Here is a 15,528-nt window from a genome sequence, read left to right as displayed (position 1 = left end):
CAACACCTGCATCGTTTATTAGTAAAGCATGAAAACAAGAATGAGCTCATAAAAATTAAAGAGAGAAACACGAGACCTCCTGTGAGGTACAAGGAAAGCGTAGGCCGCCCCCTTGTGGGAAGCTGAGGTATTGAATTATTGAAGGCAAAGAATTATGTGATAACGATCGAATCCAAGGCGGCTCGTGCGTCCAGCTGTATATCTTTCCTCTGTTCACCTCGAGCTTCTTCCCTCAGAACAGACGCGGGTCCGTCCTCCGTCCTCCCCGCGCAGACGTGACTGGATCTACTCCGCAGGTCTGTCTACGTCACCTGCTTGCACGTGCGCCGCATCAGCTGATAGCGCCGCTTTCCTCAGGACGCAGTCAGAGGTGGCGGACTGTAGCTGGCGTCCTGTTTCTCCTGAGCGCGGTTGGTTGTTGTGGCAACGATAAACATGCTGCGAGAGCATGCACGGTTGTTATGGGAACGGTCTGCGGGAGCATGAAGGAATATGTGGACTGAGTGGTCGGGTCACTGGGGAAGTGAATGCACGAGGTTCGTAGGTGTTGATTTTAAAATGTGAATCCCCAGCAGTTCGTACTGTTTTAGCTTTCGCTTTAATAACCCTTGTCACAGGTTGAAGTCATCGCATGTGCACTCCTGGAGCGACCGTGCGCGCACTCGAGCGTCTTCTTGCGCATGGGTATGTCAGCAGGAGGCTATGACGAGCTCAGTCAGCTCTGTTCAGATTTAGATGCCTACTTGACCCAATTTACGTCTTCAGGAGACAAGGAGGGTTTGCACCTTGACGACAGAGGAGACAGTATCAGCGTGTGATATGTTTATTAAAAGTAAATAAGTCGGTTTGGGAAATGGGAAAAATAAAAATGACAAACCATTGAATGAAGCTCTAATCACACTACTTCTCTATTTTGTTATTTTTTTAGGAAGTCATAGGTCTTTTCCCATCCTGCTTTATATTTTTGATTATTGAAACAACTTTTTTCCCTTCCCTGACATCAGTATAATCATAACCACTGTACGGAAGAGGAGGACAAATGCCAGGTGAGAGTGAATGCGCTTCCTCATGAAATGAATTTACACACACCTGTAGATTTTTGAGAAACCTGACTGGGAGGTTTTGTTCCAGTCTTACACTCCTCAGTGGCTCCGGTGGAGGGGAGGTTACACCGCAGCGTGCCCAGCCTGCCAGCCATCAAGCCAGACAGGCTGAAGACTGCTAAAGCACTCGTGGAGAAGGCAGTCAAGGTGATCTAGTGCACGCACACGCACACACTCACACACACACACACACACACACACACGCACACACACACGCACACACACACCCATCCGACTTCACTTAATCATCTTGTTATCCTGGGAGAAAATGTGTGTATTCTCGGTGTTCCTTCCTTCCCAGATGAAGAGAGTGTTTTCGGTGCAGGGACCCTATCCCGTGATCCGCGCTGCCTTATGGGCCCGAGGATGGGTGGAACGCCGTTTGCCTCATCCTGCCCAGAGAGCATTTCGTTGCCATGGTGATGAGGAGCAGGATGGTGGTGATGTCACTGCTGATGTCACTGGTGAGACAGGGAGGGATTCAAGTAGTAGAGGAAAGCTTTAGTTCAGACAGGTCACAAAGTCAAGTTCTGCCCTGCTGTCCAGGTGGGGGGCGGCGGGGGGGGCGGGGGGGTTCAGTCCACCGTCTCCTCTTCCTTCATCCTCCTTTACATTCTGTATCTGGCTTCATCTGTGTCACACTTATTATTATTGCTGACTCTGTTCTGTACCCGCTGGGGGGTCTCGGCTGCTGCTGCTTGTTTTTCATGCTCATGGAAGGAATCAGAGGTGTGTCGTGACCCAACCAGTCTTCATGTCATTAACACAATCATAGTGTCTGAAATATACTAATTCCCATGTAAAGCACTTAAGATAATCTTAATACCATTTTCCAATCCGTGTTTCTAACCATGTGTCGGAAGTTTTAGTCCATCCGGTGTTTGTGTCTTTGAGAGCAGTAATTTTCTGTGGTCACAAATGTGCAGGAAGGTGAGAATATGTCACTGGACCATTTCGACCACATTGATTATCTGGAGGTTTATCCCAACCTCTGACACAAAATTCAGCTTTTTTAGAATCAGGGATACTTGGAATTGCTTAGCTTTGTTTCTCTAAAAGGTGTTTTAAGTTTCCCCCAACAACACACACATCTGGTCACTTCTCTCCTGTCAGAGCGAGCGGATGAAGGTGAGACACAGGAGAACCTTGATGACATCTATGACCTCATGGTGAGATCATGTTCAGGTGGACCAATCAGTCCACTTCACCGCCTCCCTTGTCCTGATTAACAGTCCCTCCACTCCAAATTTCTCATTTATTTTCGAAATACATTTTTTTCTTGCTCACTGTTTATTAGTATCATGTCGGTGTTTGCTTAATTCCTTTAAATCATTCTGTAAATCCCTTTTAATTGCAGTTAAATTGTTTAAGAGTTGCTATGTAGATCAAATCTGACTGATTCACACTTTCCCGTAGTCCCGTCTGGTTCGGAATGAAAGATCCCATTTCTACTGGACAACACGTCGGGACGACGTCGACTACCGCTCTCTACGGAACGACCAAATGACCAATCACTTTGCCAGTACTGGATCGTTTACCACCAAGGTCTCATTTCTATAGAGTTGTTAATGATTGACTTGACAACATCATTTGCTCCTCCGTTGTGGGCTGGGTGCGTATGCATTCATCTGTTCTTCTTTCAGGTGGGTCTTTGCGTGAACCTGCGTAACCTTCACTGGTTTGATACAGCAGATCCTGACTCCTTCTTCCCCCGATGTTACAGGCTCGGAGCTGAGGACGAGAGGCACGCCTTCATAGGTCTGCTCCACACCTGTGACAGCACAGCCACACTCGGTTCTAGGTGAAGATATCTTGTCTGATGGATTCTACATGGCGTGTTATATTAATATCTGACCTCTGTGAAAAACAAAGGGGACTTCAGGAGGACCGCCTGCTCCAGCCTGCTGCAGCATGTGGTCGAGACCAGCAGAGGGAAGACGGAGGGCGCAGAAACTGAGAGGCGAAGAGCTTCAAATAGCACCTCTGGAGGTAAAATACAAGATTGAGATCTAATTTTAAATCTATGTCACACTATGACAGCTGTACTGTACTATTTTTTTGTCCGTTTACAGAGGTAGAAAAGATGGAGCCCTTCTTTATCAGTCCAGGAGTGATCAACACAGCTTTACATGTGTGCCAGGAGTTTCTGAACGTATTAGCTCACAGTGACATTGATGTGAGTGTGGAAACTCCACCTGCTGTTCCGGAGCAGAGGTGGACAGAGTTTCTCCAAGACTACTACAAGGTTGTGCAGTGAGTATGTTTTGTGGAGGCCCTCCGGGGTTTGCCAATATGATCCAAACTTCCTACTTCCTTTAACCTGGGGATCATGTTTCTTACTACATGTAGTTTGAACTGTAAGTTTGGAGGTTTTAAATGAATAACAGGAAAACAGAGGCTTTGTTTAAATGAAAATTAATAATAATGATCCCAGCAAGAGCATTTTTGTTTCCCAGCTATTAAGAGGAAAATAAAAAAGTTACACCATGAAAACAGATCTCACAAGACCTGAAAACCAGGTACAAGTCCCAGCTATTAGTGTTTCCTCAGGGAGGGCCTTGTGCTTGTGAGTACCCAAGCAGCTGAAACCCTGGAATTAGACTACAATTTGATATATGAAAATAATTAATCACAAAATAAGTTTACCCCTTATTGTGCCATAGCAAGGCATTAAATGCACCATTAAATGGTAATAATGATATTAATTCCCTATCTTGAAATCCATACGTGCATTTTTGTCTACGACCACTAGGGGGGGGTTCAGTGAGGCTCCTGAACACCTGACAACTGTGTCTGGACTTAGCAGTCAGGTCAGGCTGGTACCAGAGAAAAGGTCCAGGATTGATCACATAGAATATGATATTATTTTGTCAGCTAACATACTATACAGCATACGTTTCTATCATGTATTGTATTTTGCCTTCAGAAGACTACTTAGTGTGTGTGTGTGTGTGTGTGTGTGTGTGTGTGTGTGTGTGTGTGTGTGTGTGTGTAGTGAAGGTGCAGTGATCAGGGGCAGCAGCGTGTTTGTGGAACGCTGCCAGTCCATGTTGGTCCGACTGCAGGAGGTTTGCCCTCAGCTGGACACAGACGGAGTTAACAACATCTGGATTATCAAACCAGGTGCCATGTCAAGAGGAAGAGGTGAGGATTTTTCACATCAGTGATGAAATATCTTAATTTATGTTCTCTGGATTAATGTGAGAAATATTGAGGAACCTAATTTTGAACCGTTTCAAAAATTGCACCTTTCCTCTGCTTTGAACATTATTGTAGCATGGTGTTGTGTACAGTTTGATATTGCTTCTCTTTTTTAATCTGTTTTGGAACAAATCAAATGCCAGCGAAGGGAGGAATAACCCCAGAGCTCTATGTGTATTTTACTTGCATCTCCTCAACGTCGCCCCCTAGGGATCATGTGTATGAACCGTCTGGATGAGATCTTAGCCCTGGTGGACACTGACAGATCCTTGTCAAAGGAGAGTAAATGGGTGGTGCAGAAATACCTAGAGCGTCCTCTGCTGGTTAACGGTACCAAGTTTGACCTCCGTCAGTGGTTCCTGGTCACCGACTGGAACCCTCTGACTGTTTGGTTTTACAGAGAGTGCTACCTGCGGTTCTCCACGCAGCCCTACTCGACAAAAACCCTTGACAGGTCAGACAAAACCAGTAAAATGCACAAGATCTTTCCTGGAGAATGAGGATCCGAGTATCGCATATTTCACTCTTACCTTCCATTATTGTGTTCAGCTCCGTCCACCTGTGCAACAACTCAATACAGAAGCACTTCCAGCCGTCCTGCCTTCGCCATCCAGGAGTACCTAATGACAACATGTGGTCCTGCTCTCAGTTTAGGGCTTTTCTGCAGCTGCAGGGCCGTGGGGCAGAGTGGGAGTCCGTGGTGGTTCCAGGCATGCAGCAGGCTATAATCCGTGCCCTGAAGACAGCCCAGGACTTGGTGGAGTCTCGCAGGGCCAGCTTTGAGCTCTACGGAGCTGATTTTATACTTGGCAGCGACCTCAGACCTTGGCTTCTCGAGGTCAACGTCAGTCCAACCATGGCCTGCTCCACGCCTGTGACTGCTCGCCTTTGTCCTGCGGTGCAGCTGGACACACTGAGGGTTGTTCTGGACAGACAGGCTGATCCCTACGTGTCCACTGGGGGCTTCCAACTCATCTACAAACAGGTTGGGTGCTTAAACATGTGACAGCGAAAGGTAAGCCAGAGTCTGCCGTATAACAAATGATATGTCATTTATTCGTGTTTCTATATCATCTGTCAGCCTGCAGTTGAGGTTCCGCAGTATGTCGGAGTGAACCTGTTAGTGGAAGGAGCACCCATACGGCGACCCAGACTCGTACTTCCTCGGCCAACACTTACTTCCACCGCACCTCTCACCATGCACCTCCCTTCAGACCTCTCATCTTCAGAGGAGCTTGAAACCACACATAAAAGACAAAAGTTCCCTCCAGTCAAGGCTTCTTGCCATTCAGCCAAGGAGAACCGAGCTCTTGGAGAGAAAAAGAGGCAACTGACATCAGCGTCTCCAAACAGGGAACAAGACGGGAGAACCGTAGTTCTTAACAACTCCAATGTCCGCAGGTCATGCCGCAGTCTGGTGTCTGACCAGCCAGTAGTGGCAGCAGTACACACAGAACCTCAAAGGAAAGCACGATGTTTGGGTCTGACTTTCGGTGGCAACCGAGCAGCTCTCATACCACGGAGCCTCTCCTTTTCCTTTCCTAAAACTCAAGACAAGCCAAGTAACAGGTCACACATCTCCAGATCTTTCCTTCCCCAGATGGCGTCTGAGCCACAGCACAGAACTTCAACCCGGGGTTTTTCTGTGCTCCCGGCTCAGCTCCCTACACTGGAGGTCTGCGGCTTGAGACCAAAGATCATGGGGGGAAACATGGGCCGTCATCATCCAACCTTTTCTACTCATTCCAGCCTCCACAGACACAAGTTACTCCACTGCCCATACAGGCAAACAGGGGCAGCATATAAGTAAGAAGAACCAGTGTCTGTGCACGTCCAGGAGGAGCCAAGCCAAAACATTTGGTCTTGGTCACATTTAATTTAATGTAAAGAACAAACTTAAACACATTAGAAGTTCCTATGCACAGAATTGATTATATAGCCTAACTGAGTATTTTCAAAATTATGGTGGTGGGAAAAAAATATTTTATGATGTTTGAATACAATTCCAATGTCCAATAACTGAATTTACATTAATGGCTATTTTAATCCTCTTTTGTGAAGTGTTACACATAGATTTGTTTGTTGGAAGTTTAAAAATGTCCTATTTTGATACATATGGAGATATATTTTATGATTATGATTTGAATAAAACTACATTTGCGGTTGTGCTGAACTTAATTTATATCAAAGCAAAGTAAAATTCAAATGTCCCTGATGTGGCAGATACACGAAGGTCTCGAGTCAGATGTAGGTATATTCGGCCTCCAGCAGGTGGCGGTATTGGTCAAGTCACCAGAGAGCAGGTTGATGCCGCAGCTGTTTTTGAGCATATTGGCCTTTATTTTTATTTTTGATGATGTTGTATCTTGAACAACATCTCGTCAGGTGTTTAGACCAAATAATAAACAAAAGACGATGTGAAAATAATGTGTTTAGGCTAAAAATGTAACATTTTGGAATTGAAATTTGCTCCCTGTTAAACATCCTAAACAGATGTTGAAGGGCCTTTTGTGAAGCGTTTGGACGTTGGTACATTTGTAATTTACGATGTAAAGGAAAGGTAGGGATGCATGGTAATGACATGCAAAGTACAATCCATCACACACACCTCAGTTACTTAAACAAGTCTTAAAAGCATGATTGAATTGCAAAATATCCAACCAGCCAAAATTTTATTTTTACAATCAGTGTTAAAATTGTGTCTCATGACAGCAGGTCATGACACGAATGCACTTCAAGAGAATGTGTTTGAAGGGAAATGATGAGCTCTAGATTAACAGTCAGTGTTTATAAATAAAATGTGGTTAAAGAGCCTCTGAAGTGGAGCATTGACGGCGTCTGCGTGTGTGCAAATGCAAACTTGATTTCTTGTGCATGAGATGAACAAACCATTGTACTATCACAAAGCTGGAAATGCTCTGAGGACATGGTTCTGAGTAGACTCATGATTTGAGTTTGCATGTTTTAATGGTATTAAGAGCGTAAATGAAAGATAATGTGGTGGCTTGTACTGCAGTGGAAATCTCTCTCTGTGGTGTCTGGGATGAGCTGCACATGGACCCTGATGATTGCATGAGATGAACCGATACTTGTTGTTCTAGTAGCGTGCACAGACGGTGTATCTGCAGGAGAGCCGGGCTCTCAATCCGTCATTACATAAGTGTTCCCGGCGACATGAATGTGCTAGCGCTGCAAAATCGAAACAGACTGCATTGCTACATGTGTTCAAACACACACACTGAGGCATTCACTGAAAGCAAGTTTCCACTGGAAAAAATACTTTATTAATACACTTATATAATGTATATCAACATTTATAGACAAAATATGTACATCAAACATCTTTCATGTAGGTCCCAAAATATAAAATCTCAAGTACCTCTTTCTATAGAAAACTAGTCTTCTGGTAAAACGTTTACATTCACTTCTCTTCCCCTCGCTTCTTTGACTCCAGTATTCATATGTAGTACAGAGAATAAACATCTGAGATTTATCAGCTTTTCACAAGTAAAAGGCAACAGCAAGAACAAACACCAGGTTTGACTTGAGCAGAAACAGATGCTGAGTATGCAGACCAGGTCCAGCACAGTGCTACAGTATGTACACAGTTTCTGAGTATACGACGTACAGTTGTCCACGCCTCCTTCTATCTCTCCGGACAGAGCAAGAACAGGTATCAAAAATAGAAATGTACAAGAGGTCTATGAACAATAATTACATTAAATCCATCTCAGCTGTCTGTGTTCGTCAATAAATGACAAGACTTCTCATTCAGTGTGGTCATGTGAAGGCCCAGTCTTTCATCCACTCTTGGGTGTACCTGTACTGGTTTCTGTACACGCTTGAGGAAACCCTTTCTGTTACGATGCCAGTCATCATCATGGTGCCTGGCTCAAGGGTTTTTCTTGCGGTGATGACATGACACAGGCGACAAACTTTGGGTGAATATTTACTGCTAACATTTGGTGCAACAATTTTCTAGAGGCATGTCTCTATCACAACAGCTACAGGTGAGATGCATCAGTGTCATCAGCGTTTAACAGCAGCATCTTAAACAGTTCTTTCTTTACATTCAACCGTGTGTGTGTGTGTGTGTGTGTGTGTGTGTGTGTGTGTGTGTGTGTGTGTGTGCAGGGCAGGTCCATTTCATTTGATATATTTGCATTTTTAACATTCAACCAGAGCTTTTGCATTCCTCCCAGTGTGGATGGATGCTACCCCTCCCCGTCTCTCTCTTTGATCATTTCTTCTTTCTCTCATTTGACATCTAGGATGAGGAACAGAGGAGGAAACGAGGATGGATTGCGGGGACGGCTCAGTCATTTTTCTCTCTTTTACCAGCTCATTTTAGCTCAATTTAATCAAACTCTGTTCTCTCAGTCTTTGGTTTCCAGGTTGAGGGGTGGTACCTGCTTTAGTGCCTGAAGGAGGGCAGGGGAGTCCATGGGCGTCTGAGATATGGCTGGCGCTGGAGAGCCTCCCCTGGGAGACAACACCAGCTGAGGTGGGGGTGGTCTTTCGCTGGTCATGGCAGGTGCAGAGCCTCCCATGCCAGGGTAGAGCATGGGCACGGCTCCTGGGTACCAGCATTTCTCCAGCATTGGCAGGTAGGCTGCAGCAGAGGGTGGAATGAGGTAGAAAGGCATGCAGAGGGGGTGTGGAGGAGCTGGGTGGTTGGGGGAAACGCTTATGTAACTACCGTAACCACTGGAGGACGATGATGTAGAGGACTCTCCACCTGAGAGCAGCTCGTCCTCAGATGACTCCACCCTGGGCCGTTTGTGACGCGGCTCATCCTCCTCCTGCTTGATACTGGAGCTCTGCCTCTCGCTCAACGCTCGCTTCATTTGGCTCTCCTGACCGTAGTAGTCTGGACGACCCTGTGACACGCCGGGTTCGTTCTTCTCCAGCTCACCCCCGTAGCCGCTGTCTGTATCCGTATCACTGCCACTCTGCTCCCCGCTCGCTGGAGCATACGCCCGCTGGATGACAGGCACGCAGTTCCTCCCGTAGCCCTCATTGGTTTTAGGCAGTAAGCTGGTGGGCATCTCCTTGTGTGTTTGGTGCTGGTGGTGGATGGGGATTTCATCAGGTTGAGGGCTGAGAGGGGTGTGGGGTCGGTTTGGACTTTGGAGCACCTCTGTAGCTAACTTGTGAAGGTGGTTGATCACATGTGATGGCGTGAAGTCCCCGTCAGTCTCGTGACTGGCTAAATACTGAAGAATCTCCTTGGCGCACATGTGAAAGCCAGAGCGGAACATCTCCTCTGACTTCTCCTGGCTGACAGGAGGCTGCTCTGTTAACACAAGCAGACACACAACAATGTCAGACACGACAACTTGAAATAAATTTGACACGTGGCTGATTTGTAATTTAATTATCAACAGCTTCACTTCTTTGCTTCCAAATTGGCTTTAGTGATGTGCAGTCTGTGCAACATTGTGTTTCTCTGTGCATGTGTGTGTGTGTGTGTGTGTGTATAGGCGTGTGTGTGTGTGTATAGGCGTGTGTGTGTGTGTATAGGCGTGTGTGAGTACACACTGAGCGATCTGCAGCTCACCAATTTGCAAGCCGCTCTGCAGAGAGAGAATCTTCTGTTGCTGCTGCTCCAGAAGAGACGTCAGGGCTTTCACATGTTTGAGCGTGAGCTCCAGGACCACAGCCTTCTCCAGATGGCCCAAAGTCTGCAGGAGACACACGGTCGTCAGCACGTGCTCACCTCTTAGGGACCGTTTCAATGTCATCAAGATGTGTTTCACATTATGTAAGTCAACTAATTATATTCACATTATATAAGGCGCAGCTTAAACACAGACACATGACACGGGGCACATCCTCTTAAGTCAACTACGTGCTTGTCCCCGCTGACGCACTCAGCACAGGAGATGTAATGCCATGGAACGACCACTTGATGTCGCTAAATCGCATTATTCCTCCCAGAGACTCACCGTGTGTTTCAGGTGTTCCGGTAGCAAATCTTTCAACTGGGCGATGCATTCGTTTATCCGGTCACGTCTTTTCTTCTCAATGAGTCTGTGAGGCAGCTTGTAGGTTTCCTGCGACAGTATAAGTCATTGTTAGTGCGAGTTCAGCTGATCTGGGAGCGCACAGTGAGCTCTTTATGATCAGAGGCGGCAGCGCCGAGGAGGACTCGGGGAGTTATGTCATAGCAGAAATTAGGTCAACCATTTATGGGAGTGCAGCGCTACTGCTATTTGCCTTGACGCACTTTAACACAATAAGAAGTTGGCAAAAACGAAGAGAAAAGAAAGACATTTATAACATACCCTGCTTTCCTCTCCTCTCTTCATGCCTCGTCTGGGCTTATAAACATACATGGGGAAATCCATCCTACAGGAACAGAGGAAGAAACGCGAGGTTGAGATACAGAGCAGATATAGACAGCCAGAGTAAAAGCTTACAGGTCGGTGGAGACATCTGTCCAACTTACCCCTGCGAGTCTGACAGGTCCGCCTGGTGTTTGGACAGAGGAGGTGGTTGCGCGCTTGGAATTCGCTCCATTTTCTCTTCACTTGAGTCTTTTTTTTTCTTTCCCCGATGCAGTCACAAATAAATACGCATTTATCTGCGCGTGTTTCTTTTAAGTGTAGTAAAGTAGTGGTTGAAGAAAATGAACACACAAAAAAAAATCAATGTGTCATTATTTTCTTTAGTGCCAAGTTAGTCCCGACTATTTCCACGCCGCAGAAGGAAGTGGGGGAGGACGGATCGACGAGTGAAATAAACCCTCTGACTGTCCGCTCAGCCTGACCTGCCTCTGTCACATGAGGCTCACGTGTTAAACGGCGCTGTGTTCTCGGCGGAGGGACCTCCCCCTCGCGCCACATAAGGAAGCCGAGTGGGCGGGCGGTATGCGGGCGTCAGAAGAGTGGGCGGGGCGTGTCGGATCCCGTGTACCCCCATGCTGAAGTGTATGGAAACAAGGCTGAGCGAGCCATGGCGGGAGGAACGTGCAGCCAGCACCGGGACAGATTAAATGAGCCTGGCTGGCGCACGAGTGGCTACGTGCAGCGTACGATAGGCACCCATGGGTGTTTCAGTGGCGCGGGAAACACGAGCTCAACATTTGTTCCGTTAAATAATGATCCAAACGCAGAAAAAAGCCTAATTCTTCTTCTTTGCTTGGATTTCTACAATAAACATATATTATTATTATTATCATTATTATTATTATTTTAAGATAAAACCACTACTACTACACACAGTAAGAATAATTAAACAATATGTAATGTTCATAATCTCAGTTTTAATATATTTTTCTCATGTACAAATAGTTCCTGCACTCAGGGCGGGAGAGCCACGTGCACCTGTGCGTGGAGGAGTCGTCCGTGTTTGTTGTCGTGAAGGTGCCGGCTGTCACGTTGACCTCCTCATGGTACCGGGAGGGAGCCTGCTGAGCGGAAGGCACATCCAGCACACAGCGGCTGCACCTGTCTGCTGGAGGACACACCACATAACAACTCCAGCACGTTTACGCGTCTCAGATGAACGACAAACACCACATAAATACAGCGACTGGTGGAATTTCTAGAAAACACGTGTTCTATTTCTTTGATAAGATTGACAAAACAAAATATGGGGTGATAAAAGGTGGGGTTTTAAAGAGAATAAAATACATTTCCCGTCTTAATAAACTATCAGTTTGATACAGGATATTCAGCCAAGTGAATCAGTAGATGCCACATGTAAACAGGATGTGTGGTTTACTTTCCGGTCCCGATGATTAACGTGCTGAAGATCAGATATTTGTCACGTGTCATGCTTAAAGCTACTTTGAATTGCCTCTTCTGTAGAGCCCCCCCCCCCCCCCCCCAAAAAAAAAGAACACCACAATTCTGTTCACAACTGCAGTTGGAAAAAAAAAGAAAGCTAACAAAAATTGATGAGATATTCAGTTGTGAACGGGATTAAAAATTTCAATCAAAAACACATTGTTAATAACAATCCAACATCCACAAGTACACCCATGATGGATGGGGGCAACATCATTTTGACAACATATTTGGTTAAAAATAAGTTCAAGGACATTAACTTTCACCACCTATCTGATAAAAATAATAGCCTGCCATGATAGATTTCATTAAGCCTTGGATGACTCCATCTTAAAATTTTGCATTTAAGAGTAAAATACTAAAATACGCCTGATTAAAGCCTAATCCTGAATAAATGTGTCCCCCTTCACAGTGTGAAAAACAGAGGGGCTGGAAACAGAGCTCAGCCTCACCTCACTTGAACTGGAAGGACTTTTAGATATTTACCTCACTGTGCTGAAGAAGTTGAGATGCAATCAAAACACAATCCCGATCAACGTGTTACAATCCAACACAGGATTCAGTTCTCAAACCTCCTGGCAATGCTTACCGTTGGTAAGGATCCATTTTGTCCTCTATACGTTTCAGCATAAAGCAAAAAAGGTTTATTCAAAATGTTTTTGATCAAATTTTGCACATTATGAGAAAAAAATATTGCATGAACTGATATTGGTATGTGATAATTAACCCAACAGACTGAGGGCAAAATGATTGAATGTTGTTCAAACAAGGCAATAAAATCCACATAAATGTCCGTTATTCAATTTCAAATTGATGAACCTGCGCAACCCTCGTACGAGTGCACACATTTCCTAATGCGATATCCTTCATAGATAAGCGCACTTCCTGAGAAGTTAAGGCTTCACAGTTCATTTGGTGGCTATGAGAGTTTTTCTCTTGTGTCTGCAGTGCTGTGGAGGAGAGGAACCACTCGTGTATTGAAATGAACTGCATGCTAATGGTCGACTTTGATAGGCTTACTTCTGTTTGTGTCTCAGCATTACATGCATAAATCCTCTAAACGCTCACCAGCACATTATTTTACACGCTTGTTTATTTAAATAGACTCCAAGAAAGGAATGTACAACTCAGACACAAACCATCTATTATCATAAAAAGTCGGATCGGTCAAGCAGCACTCTAAATGATGTTAGTTTTTTTTTTTTTGGAAGGGGGGGGGGGGTGTTTGGTCTCACATAGACTCACTCATTCTCTTCTGGATGTTTTACCAAGTAGCCAAACAAACAAAAACAAAAAAGTAACAAATAACTGTGTGCAAAAGGAAAAAAATCAGTGCTTAAACAAATTAAAGGAAGATTAAATAATTCAGTGCAGACATATCAAAATAGAATCAAAATGAACATTGCTCCACAATTAGTTTGGTTCTTCCTGGTATTCAGCACAGCCTTAAACATACTTAAGAGTGAAGCAATCACAGGATTTACTCTCTCTCCCAAGTTAGGTTCATCACTTGAAGGAATTGTTGCAACAAGCCCATGAAATTCAACCTTTTCTCATTTGTGTGATTCCAGTGTCCTGGAAGGAGTACAGTCCACATTTGAGATTACTCAGAATTCTGAAAATAATAAATGCTTATCTTCAAAATAAAAAAAAACAACCACTGTATTATTTATGACAGCATTCAGAAATCTAGAGAACTCTTCACAATAGTCATTTTCTCTGTATTTTAAATAACTAATTGAATAATTTCACATTTGAAAGCAAATACCAGTTCCCCAAAATAATTATCTCCTGTTCAGACATTGCATATGGTAAGGTATTCCTATATCTGTCAGACAAAAGCATTATATTAAATGTTAAAGAAAACCTTCAAATCCACATGTGACCTGAGTTAGCTGGTGCAACACTGAGGATTTAAACCTCAATGACAAGGCCACATGATAGGAATACTCCCTTAAGAACAATGGCTGAACTTTGGCAAGAAGGCAGAAGGCATTAAGGGTAGTACAGCTGAAGTCAGTGTTCTCCTCTCTTACACCCACAGGACTGGTTTCCCAGTCCCAGAGGCACTTGGTGCACACTCAACGCTCATACACACACACACACACACACACACACACACACACACACACACACACACACACACACGCTACAGACCATGAGTAACATACTCAGATAACTTTCACTTCACAAAGGCCCTCAAAAGCACTTATTGTAAGAGTGCCTGTAGTGGTGAAGTATACAATCATAGTAATTCTTCAACTGAAACAGGAGATGGACACATTTTGGAATTCTCCTCCTTTCTGACACATGGTCCGTCTTTAGGAGTGTTCAGGCACAAGTGATACTGGCCCCCGAGGTCCTCAGGCAGGCTGCTGGGGATTGATATTCATGTGAGGGGGATGACCGAGAAGACCAATTCGTTGCTTCTGCTTCCTCTGTTCTGTCATCTATGCACGGAAATAAGAAAAACAACAACACTTCAAACATAGCGTTTCACTCAGCATTACATCTGTATTCATTCTAGAGAAATAATCTGGCAGATAATTCTCAACCCAAGAAGAGAGAGAACAGAAACTAGATACGTTGCACTGATTGTGTATGCCTCATGTGTGCCTTGTTGCAATTAAAATGGACCACAATGTACAGTGTACATAGACTATAACCTTGTCAGTATGGTTTCTGATTTTAGGCGCACCAAACCCCAGGAATTCTTCCAGTGTTAACGCGGTCAGCTTGAGTATAGAGGACAATGAGTAGAGGCTGAATGCTAAAGGAAACCAAATCAAGGACAACACAAGGACCAAGTGCAGGATGATACATACCTGCTCCTTAAGCTCGGTCAGCTGTCCAGACAGGTTGGCCACCAGCCTCATGGTTGACTCCAACTTCTCCTGTAGATTCCTGATTTCATTCTGCTCGCCTTCCGCATCGCTGCTCACCAGTGACATAGCACGCATCCGTGGAAACCAGTCCAGATTGTGCTCCTAAGTACATTTAAAGAAATGGGAGATGTGTTTAGGATTTCACAAAGGTGGATTCATGTCAAAAAGTACTGGTGATATTTACTAGAAGATGATACTTTCTGGTACTGTGTAATTAAAATGACACTGATAAATAAGTATTCTTTATCATGCTGTCATTGCAGATGGGTTGGGTCACTGACTTCCTGTTTGACTGCATTTGTCTGTTTTTGTAATTAAATCCAGCATGTTTAACAGGTGAGTTTAGAAAAGAACAACACATTTTGTTTAGAGAGAGCAGCTACCCAAAAGTCATGCGACTTCCTACTGAGGAACAATCTGAGGATTTTCAGTAAGAATTAAGAGTGTATTGCAACACTGACAGCACTGATGAAAGTCACAGATTTCCTCCTTACTGCAACAGATACTTAGTTGTCCTGTTAGATCTAGAACTATTGACCATCTTAC

The 15,528-nt window shown here is 44.6% G+C and overlaps 3 protein-coding genes across 17 annotated transcripts in view; 1 reads left to right on the top strand and 2 right to left on the bottom strand.

Annotated features, from left to right (window-relative positions):
- The window catches only part of ttll3 (tubulin tyrosine ligase-like family, member 3), a 54,330-nt gene extending 47,006 nt beyond the window's left edge, over positions 1–7,324 (top strand). For 2 of the 8 annotated variants that reach the window (XM_086199137.1, XM_086199139.1), the window contains 12 exons: positions 1,005–1,046; positions 1,132–1,250; positions 1,405–1,567; positions 2,217–2,272; positions 2,520–2,648; positions 2,747–2,861; positions 2,976–3,092; positions 3,176–3,356; positions 4,099–4,247; positions 4,515–4,758; positions 4,854–5,289; positions 5,386–7,323. In XM_086199137.1, coding sequence (XP_086055263.1) covers positions 1,040–1,046; positions 1,132–1,250; positions 1,405–1,567; positions 2,217–2,272; positions 2,520–2,648; positions 2,747–2,861; positions 2,976–3,092; positions 3,176–3,356; positions 4,099–4,247; positions 4,515–4,758; positions 4,854–5,289; positions 5,386–6,114 — 2,445 coding nt within the window. In that variant the 5' untranslated portion in view covers positions 1,005–1,039 and the 3' untranslated portion in view covers positions 6,115–7,323. The other 6 variants (XM_086199133.1, XM_086199138.1, XM_086199136.1 and 3 more) reach the window with 6 other exon arrangements.
- Positions 7,325–8,382: 1,058 nt separating this feature from the next.
- On the bottom strand, positions 8,383–11,097 carry LOC147267945 (class E basic helix-loop-helix protein 40-like). Its single transcript, XM_086199143.1, has 5 exons — positions 10,756–11,097; positions 10,592–10,655; positions 10,253–10,360; positions 9,865–9,988; positions 8,383–9,600 (listed from the first exon to the last, which is right to left on the bottom strand). Exons 1-5 carry the CDS (start codon positions 10,824–10,826, stop codon positions 8,681–8,683), a joined length of 1,287 nt encoding a protein of 428 aa, XP_086055269.1. The 5' UTR covers positions 10,827–11,097; the 3' UTR covers positions 8,383–8,680.
- A 1,037-nt stretch (positions 11,098–12,134) lies between these two features.
- Positions 12,135–15,528, bottom strand: part of LOC147267944 (inositol 1,4,5-trisphosphate-gated calcium channel ITPR1) — a 76,724-nt gene continuing 73,330 nt past the window's right edge. For all 8 annotated transcript variants that reach the window (XM_086199122.1, XM_086199123.1, XM_086199127.1 and 5 more), the window contains 2 exons: positions 14,923–15,084; positions 12,135–14,547 (listed from right to left, as the gene is read on the bottom strand). In XM_086199122.1, the coding sequence (XP_086055248.1) occupies positions 14,461–14,547; positions 14,923–15,084 (249 nt within the window). In that variant the 3' untranslated portion in view covers positions 12,135–14,460. The remainder of the gene's footprint in view (positions 14,548–14,922; positions 15,085–15,528) is intronic.

The sequence above is a fragment of the Aulostomus chinensis genome, chromosome 3 (genome assembly GCF_037954235.1).
Source record: "Aulostomus chinensis isolate RoL2024-O1b breed Wild chromosome 3, RoL_Achi_v1.0, whole genome shotgun sequence".
Taxonomy (NCBI): Eukaryota; Metazoa; Chordata; class Actinopteri; order Syngnathiformes; family Aulostomidae; genus Aulostomus; species Aulostomus chinensis.
This window is presented reverse-complemented; position numbering and strand designations above follow the sequence as displayed.

What these genes read in the sequence shown, in the direction of transcription:
- LOC147267945 (XM_086199143.1), bottom strand. Translation starts at nt 10,826, where the DNA reads ATGGAGCGAATTCCAAGCGCGCAACCACCTCCTCTGTCCAAACACCAG. An exon ending in GACCTGTCAGACTCGCAGGG is followed by an intron (nt 10,656 to 10,755) that starts GTAAGTTGGACA and finishes CTGTTCCTGTAG; the next exon opens with GATGGATTTCCCCATGTATG. An exon ending in GCAGAGCGGCTTGCAAATTG is followed by an intron (nt 9,601 to 9,864) that starts GTGAGCTGCAGA and finishes TTGTGTTAACAG; the next exon opens with AGCAGCCTCCTGTCAGCCAG.